The following is a 10,869-nucleotide window of genomic DNA, read 5'->3' as shown; positions in this document are numbered from 1 at the left end:
CAATGGCTCTGCACGTGCGTTTTACATTTTGGTACCTTTCTTTGCCGTCATCTCCTAAATGACGACGTGAAACGACCAAATTCAGGGTTCTGTGGAGGACGTTAGCACATGACGATGAATTTTCAGTTCTCTCTCCACGCTTCCAACTCACTCATACCAGTTTAATGTCTCGACAGTTACTACACATTTTTAACGCGAAACGACATGAAATAGTTTCGTAGTGATATGAATAACGCGAACTCGTATTTTAAAAGAAGTCCTCGTTGCCGTCGCCGTCCTCGTTTCGTAAGCTCCCTATTAAAGAAGTGGGGACGGCATTAGAGGATTCCATTTCCTTACTCCTAACCGTCGAGCAGCTTTTCATTTTATTTTGTGGAAAGTTCTGGGAAATTTGCAATTGCGCTAATAACTACGATCTACGCGCTATAAAAAGAACGGAGTCAATTCGTTATTTTCTAACATAGGCAATGTATTGCCATTGTTATGCGTTTTATATGTAATATACGATATGTCTCTAGCACTCGGATGTGTAAAACGCGATTCGATGTATTGACCGTTTATTCACGTGATCGGCAGATGTCTTTTTCCCGAAACAAGCGGAATAGTTTGTGAATGGCAAACACTTCCCGGAGGACTCGTTCGGGTTACCATCGTGATCGCTCGTTATTCATGCGGCGACAACCACAAAGCCAACATGACGTCATTTAAACGCTCGACACAATAAATCTATCATATGGACGTTTCATTTAGCTGGCTTTCTTCTGTTTTACTTTTTGTCATCCCATCGTTCGTCACATTTTCATCTACAGAAAAAAAGATTAAGAGAGATGAACTGGACAATAAGGTTTTCCATTATATATTAAGAACAATGGTTGGAAACAGAACCATGCACTGATCTAAGAAGCGGACTGCATCGAGCAACCAATTGTTTTCACGCTACCAAAACCGTGGCGCCATGTTGTTGGGATCACTTTTCGCGCTGAAGCTTCGTATAGACAGTGAAGTTATGGGAAAAACGGAATCTCCTTCGATATTATACGGAAAGACTTTGAAAACATGATGGTTTTTACCACATTGCATTTCGCTTTCGTTGAACTCTTACAACGAAGTTGCAAGGTGGTCCCAACAAGATAGCCGCCATTTCGTTGTGCTTCACTGACAAAAGTTCATTTAAAAGCCATTACAAACGTGATGCTTGCTTCGAAAAAGAAGGGTGAGAAATGATGCATCGAAAGATAATCCTCTGAGTCGGATGAGAAAATTGTATTGGCCGAAAGTGCTGACAACTTTCTTACCGGAGTGCTGCAGCACACCTATCCGAGAGTTTCTCTCCAAGTCTGGAGTGTTGTTAGGGTTTGATGCTGGCGTTTCACACATCTGTTTCACATCGTCTTTATTTCCCGCTTTTGCCCTTAACTTCCGTAAAGCATCTTGAACCTAAAATCAAAGTCTCACTTTTAGACCAATATGACATGTATTTCTCGAAAAGTCTCGAAAACGTTTCGGGTTTGAAAAGCCGTTTACGACACAGCCATCCGTTGTATGCTGGCGTTTGAAAGGTTTTTTTATTTTTTTTGACAAAAAGCAATGTGAATGTAGAGTTTGGTGAGTAAAAACCTCTCTTTCCTCAAAGTGCAGAAGGTATACCGGAAATACCTGACGACGTCCGTTAAGTACGTCGTTTATCGCCTTCGCGGTAAACCCCACCAAAAACAAAACAAAAAAACTAAACTGAGCCGAATTTAGCAGTAGCGAGGTATGCAAATACGTCTCCTGATTCGTTTAAGGCTTCGGTACTGTTAAATTTGAAATCTTTGATATTGCGTTCCTGGCGTTTTGGCTTACTTATTCAATCACGGCTACCAGCACATGTACCGAATGACCTTATAAGGAAACTGATTTAGCCGGTCGTTTTGTAACATTGTAACACTTCAGAGTTAAATCAATGTATATTTTATTAACAAAACAATTATTGCAATCACTTTTGTTGGATATGAGATTGTCGTTATAACCAACTCGGTGCGACGCGCATCGTTGGCTGTTTACCGGGTAGGGAGTTTTAGGCGTGGTTTCAGTAGCGACGCAAGCACAAGGAACATACGCAAACTCAGTGGTGTTTGATCATTTGTACCTGTTGTTAGAAGGAAAGACCCTCCTTTAAAAACAAGTTAGTGCGCATGCTGCCTGTGTCAATAGGGAGTTTTAGCAAAGACGACGGGTACGGCTACGGCAATGCCACAAAGCAAGAATATTATTGGTTGAAAAAGGAAAAATGCTTGTGCTGCACGTGCAACACGAATTTCCGTGCATTTCTTTGCCATACTCCACAAAACAACAACGTGAAATCACCAAATTTTAGCTTTTGACGATAATGTGAGCATATAACAATGAAAAAGTCATTTTCAGTTTTGACTTTAAAACCGTTCGTACCCATCCATTTACAGGATAGTTCGCCTGTATTGTACAATGTGAACAAGACGGATTAATCGCGAAATACTTGAGATAGCGCTTAGTTATATTTTGGGCTCACGTTTTCGTTGCTGTAGCCGTCGTCTTTGCTAAAACTCCCTATAAGGAGACAACGGCTACGGCAACGACAACGCTACGAAACAATAATGTCATTGGTTAAAGCAGCAAAAATAATGGTGCTGCACGTGCGGCACGTGTTTTAGCACATATTTGAGCCGTACGCTAGGTTTTTACGTTACCATACATACAAATGTGAACTTATTCTCTATTTTTACTCCGAATCCGCTTTTACCAAATTATTTTTAGGATACTTCGCCCACATTATACGACGTGAACAAGGTGGAATATTCGCGAAAGACTTTTGATAGTGCAGAGTTATATTAGATTCTAGAGTCTCAACCATCTCATATTCAAAGCGCGCTCATGGAATAATGGGGAAATATCAACCGAAATCGTCATTTCGTTGATTGCATTCGTGTCTCATGTTTGTTGCTTACCTGGTCATCAAGAACGCAATGGAAAATGAAAAATACAACACCCTGCAGTGACAAAGAGAGAAGGTGGTCAGTCTGGTTTTGTGTTGCCTGGCGGCGCAGACTGATTTTCACTCACCGTCAAATGGGTTCTGAAATCGACTGAAGCTCTTGCAAAAATATACAAAAAAAAACACAATATGATGATAAATTGATAATACGTTGACTTGGGACAACACCGTCATAACAACAGGCCAGCTATCATCCTCAGTCTCAAGAGAGAGCCCAAGTGGGTCATGAGTAACGCTGCTGTTCCTGATGATCGGAATGTTGTCACGAAGGAATAGGATAAGATCGCCAGGTACCAGCCCTTGGCGGTCAAAGTGCAAGAAATGCATCTGGGAAAAATTTGGTTTTATCAACGGAGTTGATAATGTAAATTGGCCACCGGACAGAGATTCTAAAAGCTGACGTTTCGAGCGTTAGCCCTTCATCAGAGCGAATAGAGGGATTATGGGTTCCGTGTAGTTTTTATAGTAGAGTAGGAGCTACGCTATTGGTGGTAACATGGCAACGTGAAAAATAGGAATATATTAGTTAAATGAAAAGCGTTCGTTAATACCGTGAGGATTAAGGGTGCCTTTCAAATCGGCACCCTTAATGCTCACGGTATTAACGAACGCTTTTCATTTAACTAATATATTCCTATTTTTCACGTTGCCATGTTACCACCAATAGCGCAGCTCCTACTCTACTATAAAAACTACACGTAACCCATAATCCCTCGATTCGCTCTGACGAAGGGCTGACGCTCGAAACGTCAGCTTTTAGAATCTCTGTACGGTGGCCAATTTACATTATCAACTCCGTTGATAAAACCAAATTTTTGTACACTACTTCCCCACCGACGCAGCACCACAGTTTCTTTAGAAACTACCCCTTCATTCATCTGGGAAAAGTTTCCCGGCAAATGGAATTTAACTTTAGCAAGGTGAGTAGTACAGTGGGGTTTTTTTACAAAATAATTGTGGAATAAACGACGTTATTTTCAGTTTCTTACAGGGTTTTAAAAATAAAGCTGAGTGTGGTCAAGTACTGGCCATGGTTAAGGGTCCCAGAGACCCAGCGACAAACCCCCATGTAAAGTTCAAATGGGTCTCCCCACGGATATAACGTCAGTGTTGAGGTTTTAATACCCCGCACTTACTCAATTTCCGGGTAAGTTACCTTTAATACTATTCAGTTTTACCTGTGTAGAGTTCAGCAAAATGTACACGTAGGTCAGTGCATAGTGGAACTTGATCAAAAAACCCAATAAGGAAGTGACACCAAGCAAAGGCAGGAGAGCAATAATGCTCCTAAGACCTTTCCTGTAAAAACAGAAAACCAGTCATCGATGTTTATTAGAAGTTTGCTCTATATATAATAGTTACCGTACTTAGTGCTGAGGCTCTAATTAACAATTAGACCCGTAGCCCAATGGGCTATTGACCCGTGGCCCTTGAGGGCAAAGGGTCTAATTGTCCGACAGAAAAGGCAATAATAAAGTTAGCAAATGCAAATTGAAGAAATATTTATTTGGGAATAAAACGAAAGAAATCGTCACGCCTTTCACCACTCGAGGACTATTACTAATAGACCTCTAGTAGCGTAGCGAATTAAAATGCAGGATTTGCTTTAGTCCACTAGTTGGCTGATACTAATTGGGGACGCTGTACAGAAATGAAATCAAATCAACTCATATCAAATCGTAGGATGGTTTTTGAGGAGAAGGCAAAACCGAGGTACCCAGAGCAGAGTAGAAGACCAACAAACGCAACCCACATGGGTCACATTGCATGGTGGGAGGCGAAAGCTCTCAGCACTGCGCCATCCCTGTTGTCTTTCAACCCTTGTCTTACACAAGAACTCATGAAATAATTACTGACAATTCAAACAACATTAAACATCATTTGGTTCAGTTACGACCTCCTTTTAGTTAATACACATTCTTACTTTGCGATGATCACTCGATTGTTGCCATATTTGGTAGATATTTTCCCAAAGATTACACGAAGAAGAATCGCAAACAACACAAAATTGACCTGAAGAACAAGCAAACAAATGATTCAAATGCCGTACTCCATAAAAGAGAGAAAGATGATCTTCAAAATGCTATCAGTATAAGCAATCACACTTTTTTGAAGGCACTTTGGTAGAAATAAGCACGAGTAAATTTCTCAAACGAACGAATTATTGATACAGCCTGTTGGGCGAGATCAGTTTGTGACCTGAAAAATTTACAGCTGCTTCTTTGTACCAAATTACACGAGAAATCGTGTGATTACTTATAAATAACATACATGGAAAAGAGGAAGACAAAATCAAAACAAGGGAAATTTTGACAGTGAACGCTTTAATTTTCTATGAAGTTCATTCAACTGATGGGTCGAAACAGATTACGTTAGTCAAATTCAAACTTTTACAACAGTATCGTTCAAACGTCTTTTAACTGTACACTTAAAAATGTGTATTTGTAATTTGCACTCGTGTTACAAATTTAGAACCCTGTTGCACGAGAACTTTACTCCTTTTTAGACGATCAGGAGTGAGTCATTTTTTCAGGTATATTATTACTCCAGTTAGCTTTTATACCAGGAGAATGGCCAATACGGGTCCCTTGTAAATCCAAAGGCTTCCGTTCATCCAGCATCTAATGAAAAAATATTTATATGCAATTATTGCATTGTCAACCTCAGATATTGCGCTTATAGCGTTCTGAATGGTTCATTAAAATTGAATTATTTAACAATTATTCCATGAGTGTGCGTTGGATATGAGATGGTGGTAAATAACCAACGAGGGGCATAGCGCCGAGGTGGCTATAACCAGTCTGATATCCAATAAGCGCGAATGGGATAACTATTCCAATTGGTATACTTTATGGTAAGGAAAAGCCTTTGTCACCGTTTAGAGCGATTGCATTTAATATCAAGTGCAGGAAATCGTCCAGTCACCAGGCTATTGTGCAATGAGAAGGGACTGAGGTAAAGTAAATCATTGTCGTCAGTTTTTATGTTTGAAAAAGAAGACCGTTGTGTACGCAGTCAATTCACTTATTGACGTCAATTCGTCACATCGTATCTTTCATAATTCCGCTTCGGAATCTGTAATCACCTTTGGAAAAAAAACATTTCGAGTCTCAATAAATGAGGAGACGACTACACAAGAAAGAAAGGCACAGAATTTGAGCACGTTGTCTGGTGTAATTGATCCGGTCCGAGTTTTGTCAATCCGATCCGATCCGGTCCGGTCCGATCCTTCTTTTGCCAACGGCCGGTTATATATCATATATCTTACAAAATCATACAACTATTTAATAATTATTCTTTGAAATCGAGGTGAATAGTGGTAGAATATTTACCGAGCCGCAAAGCGGCGAGGTAAATATTCTGCCACTTTTCACCGAGATTGAAGAGAATAATTGTTTTAGTATATACTCACGAAGTGATCTCAACAACAATTGCAGAAAAAACCATCCAAAGTCGATTTAATTGCCATCGCAATTCATGCGTGAAAAACGTGCAAGCGGCACAAAGCATTCACGAAAGTGTTTACAGAAGCTTCAAACATGGCAAATCTAAATAACCTTCGTTAAAATCCTCGTTACAAACAGTAAAATGGTCATAATCAGCAATCTAAATCGAAAGTCTGCTTGTTAAAACAAACGTTTTTGAGCTTCATTTGAAATGGAAATTGAAAGTGCAGTTGGTAAAGGATCCACATGAAATGGTGGCTCACATCGAGGTGAGCGTTAGTTTGTTGTAAATTGACCCGCGCGTCTTGTTTTCTTGCAACCATGTGGAACGTTCTTAAACATTTTCTTAATTCCTCGATTTCACCAAGAAATTCATTTTGGTGAGCGACCAGCCCCACAAGAGAGAATTACTCCGAGTGAAACAAATTGTTGGCGTGAAGATTGTTTAATTTTCAATAATACTTATCTGGAAAAACGAAGTCAAACACTGGTTGGCAAAAGAATGAACTCTTCTCTTACCTTTGAAAACTTTCAGGCCAAATTTTGTGGCCTTCTTTGTCTTCTGTAGCACAGCATCATCTTGTCTTCTCAATATTTCCGATTCATAAATGCTGGCGAGTTTACGCCGGCCATTTTGTTTTGTTTGGATCAAGCATTATTCACTCCGAGGGAGTGAATAATGATCAATTAGTGTAAATACACAGGAGATTATACAAAATCGCGCGCTCTCATTGGCTCGCTATCTCGGATTATCAGCCGATAATCACCTCGGCGGACAAAATGGCTGTCAGTAGTCGTTTGCCACTGTAAGTGAAGATGATTTCGCGTTGAAAATGTTTTGTTTTTTCTCTTTTTTGAAATAATCACCTGTGTATTTATACTAAAACAATTATTCACCGATGATCACTTCGCTTTCGGCGAATAATTGTTAATTACCCGAGATAGCGAACCAATCAGATTGCTTGAAACACCAAGATCACTGAGTGAGTATATACTAATAAAGCTTGATACAAAAGGCTTGACAGCAACTCCTGATGAAAAAGGGACTACGTACAGCCCCTGATGAAAAGTGGGAGGGGCGGGGGGCTATCCAAAAAATGGATTCCTGTCAAGTTTAAATCTTAAGTGATTTTGATAACCTGCTTTTTTTGGATAGTGACTGATCCAGAGGAAAGCTTGAAGGATTCTCCTGCTGGTACACAGCTACTGAAAAACAACTTTTGGGTTCTCAGTTTTTAAAGGATTATTATGGCCACAGTAAATTGGGTTGCCTATTAGTTAACTTTCACATCACTGTTTTAGGCTAGTATATAATTTATTAAAGTGGTAAATCATAGGGTCAGAAGAGCTTAGCCAATAACCCATTCTTTGACAGGCCTCAATACTTGGGCTCATGCATGAAGAACTCTGTCATATGCTAAATTTTCTCCATGTTACATTGATTGCATACAGTGTTATGTTTAGTCAGCTGAAGAGTATCAACATCGTCCAAATCGATTTCTGATAAAACTGTGTCGAAAAAAGGGTTGATCTCTCTCCAAAATCGTTTTTTTGGACGTCGAATAAGTTTCTGCCATACATTTTCTCACAACAACTTGCAATGTTTGCCCCCTGGCGATCCCAGAACCCTTTGCATATAAACAGGGATCCGATTACTGGCAACTCATTCATTGGAACCAGCCAGAGTTCTCGATCCGCGGCGCTGGCCAAGAGGATCGCAGCTCTGGAAACGAGACTGACTCTGTTCAAAAACTTCTGGCGGGAAGCGACTTTTCCGAGTATCCCAACGTTCGGAAATTGATGAGCTGTTATAATGACAACAATAACTGCACTCGTGCTTGTTGAATATGAGATTAGATCGAACCAACTCGACGCCACGTGCCTCTTTGGCATTTTATCACGTCATGTCCAGCGTGCGCTAAAGGAATACTTGTTAGAGATCTTTGAGAACCAAAATTGTTATTCTTCAATGAAGTGTCTTAGCTTAGTGGTATAGTTAGGTCCTTTGCTGTAGCGGGTTGCATGCAACTGAGAAACGATGATTTTGAAGGGTTTCGTCGGCGAAACAAATCTGCTTTTTTGCGCTGTGTCGTAACGCAGTCTTGGTGAGCTTTGCTGATGAGCACGAAAAAGCTGTGCTAACTTCAAACTGTTAAAGGGAACCTCCAGTCTGACTAATTCTAAACAGAACAAAATAATGTTTACAATCAAATTTTTAGAATCAATTATTTTTACTTTCAAATTTCCCGGGTGTCGCCATCTTGAATAATTGTGATATGTTAGGGTTGTCTTCTGTATTGAGAAATTCGCAATGTACACTTTGCCAATATTTGAACCCTCAAAATGAAAGGACAGAACTAATCTGAACAAAACAAGTCAATGAGTACGGAAATTTGGTTTTATCAACGGAGTTGATAATGTAAATTGGCCACCGTACAGAGATTCTAAAAGCTGACGTTTCGAGCGTTAGCCCTTCGTCAGAGCGAATCGAGGGATTATGGGTTACGTGTAGTTTTTATAGTAGAGTAGGAGCTACGCTATTGGTGGTAACATGGCAACGTGAAAAATAGGAATATATTAGTTAAATGAAAAGCGTTCGTTAATACCATGAGGATTAAGGGTGCCGATATGAAAGATGAATTTTTGTTCCAGATTCTTGCGGCTTTCCGTCGTACCTAGATGTAGGGAAAGGCCGCAGATAGCCATGTGTTTTTTGGAGTGGTTAGGCAGATTAAAATGGCGAGCGACTGGCTTGGATGCATCCTTGTCATTCTTCTCAACATCGCGAAGGTGTTCGCGGAATCGGTCACCTAGTCGTCTACCTGTCTCACCAATGTATAATTTATTGCATAACGTGCAGGTTATGCAATAAATGACATTTGCGGAGGTACATGTGAAACGATCGGTAATCTTAACAGATCGCTTAGGTCCCGATATCTTGCCAGTGTTAACAATGAAAAGACAAGTTTTGCATCGTGAGCGCGCGCATTTGAAAGTGCCGGGTTGCTCGTTAGTTTTGAGCGCGCTTCTAACTAAAAAGTTGCCTACGTTTTTGTCGCGTTTGAATGAAATAAGTGGAGGTTGCGAAAAGATTCTACCAGTCTCGGGATCATTTTGGAGTAATTTAAAATTACTAAGAATGATGCTTTTGACTGCGTGATTATGAGGATGGAAAGTGAGGGTGAATGGAATTCTGTCATTCTTATCTTTTTGTGACGTTTGTAGTGATGACTGTCGATCAAATTGTTGGGCGCGATGATGGCCCGCTTTGACCACAGAGACAGGATAGCCACGTTTTTCGAAGAACTGGCACATCTCCTCTGATTTGCTGGAAAAATCGGAGTCAACACTACATAGACGTCGAAGTCTAAGAAATTGAGAATAAGGGATGGCGTTCTTGACATGTGATGGATGTGACGATGAATACAACAAATAACTGAGTACGGAAGCCTCGTTGCTTGGCAACGGGCGAAAGGACCTCCGTAACACCGGTCGGATACTCTGCCCATTGAGCATCTGACCACCATCTGGATTTGTTTCTCGGTAGCCCCGAATTCAAATCCTCGGCCACGCTTGTAAATAGCCAACTGGTTTGCCTACGGCCAGTGGGGATTCTTAACAATGTTGTGTTCAATTTGAAATATTTGTTTCAGTTGTTTGCTCGGCCCCACTAGCACTTAAGCTATAATACTGCTGTGGGTAAATAAAGGTTATTATTATTATTATTATTATTATTACTAGGAAGCACCTACAATACTCGTTACATTTGTTGGAACACCCATCCCCGTTTCCCCCTTCCTCCAATGTTGATTTCCACAACTACTAGTAGTCGCCCGAAAAATTCTCACACAACATTGAATTGGGGGAAGGGGGATGTGGTATAAGCTACGATCTTGTAACACGATGATTCTGACCATTCGCTAAGTGTTCCAACTAAATATGTCTAGTATTGTAAGTATCGGAGAGGCTGAACATTTACGCACGCAAGCGCTGACGGAATGTTTGAAGACGAGACGAGAAAAATATGCAGTACCTCCAGACGTGGCGCTGGAGCGTCGTACCAAACGAGTCATCCCGGTATTTCGGCCCGTGCGATCGCTTTTGGACGCAGTTGGCCCTTCGCTGCTTTCTGCTACCGACCTCGCCTCCCGGTACGGCATTGAGGGAGGGATATGTCGGCCCCTAAACCATATGAGACAAATCCCACGCCTACTCCCAGCTCCAAACCTCCCTTGTCATTACAATTTAACGTAGATTTCGATGGTTTATATATTCAAGAGAAAAGTCATTTTATCTGTCATATGGTAAGCACTGGAGTCGCAGATTACAAAGTGCATGCATGCGCCCTGCCGAAGGTAACATACATGCATGCATAAAACTTTATTTCATCTCGAATTTCTGAATAACGTC

The 10,869-nt window shown here is 40.7% G+C and overlaps 1 protein-coding gene across 1 annotated transcript in view; it reads right to left on the bottom strand.

The window, feature by feature from the left end:
* Positions 1-729: 729 nt before the first annotated feature.
* The window catches only part of LOC138005021 (corticotropin-releasing factor receptor 1-like), a 49,763-nt gene continuing 39,623 nt past the window's right edge, over positions 730-10,869 (bottom strand). Inside the window, exons 9-14 of the mRNA XM_068851312.1 lie at positions 5,577-5,634; positions 4,938-5,026; positions 4,192-4,312; positions 2,967-3,008; positions 1,296-1,437; positions 730-803 (exon numbers count right to left, since the gene is read on the bottom strand). Coding sequence (XP_068707413.1) covers positions 730-803; positions 1,296-1,437; positions 2,967-3,008; positions 4,192-4,312; positions 4,938-5,026; positions 5,577-5,634 — 526 coding nt within the window. The remainder of the gene's footprint in view (positions 804-1,295; positions 1,438-2,966; positions 3,009-4,191; positions 4,313-4,937; positions 5,027-5,576; positions 5,635-10,869) is intronic.

The sequence above is a fragment of the Montipora foliosa genome, chromosome 6 (assembly GCF_036669935.1).
Source record: "Montipora foliosa isolate CH-2021 chromosome 6, ASM3666993v2, whole genome shotgun sequence".
NCBI classification, from domain to species: domain Eukaryota; kingdom Metazoa; phylum Cnidaria; class Anthozoa; order Scleractinia; family Acroporidae; genus Montipora; species Montipora foliosa.
This window is presented reverse-complemented; position numbering and strand designations above follow the sequence as displayed.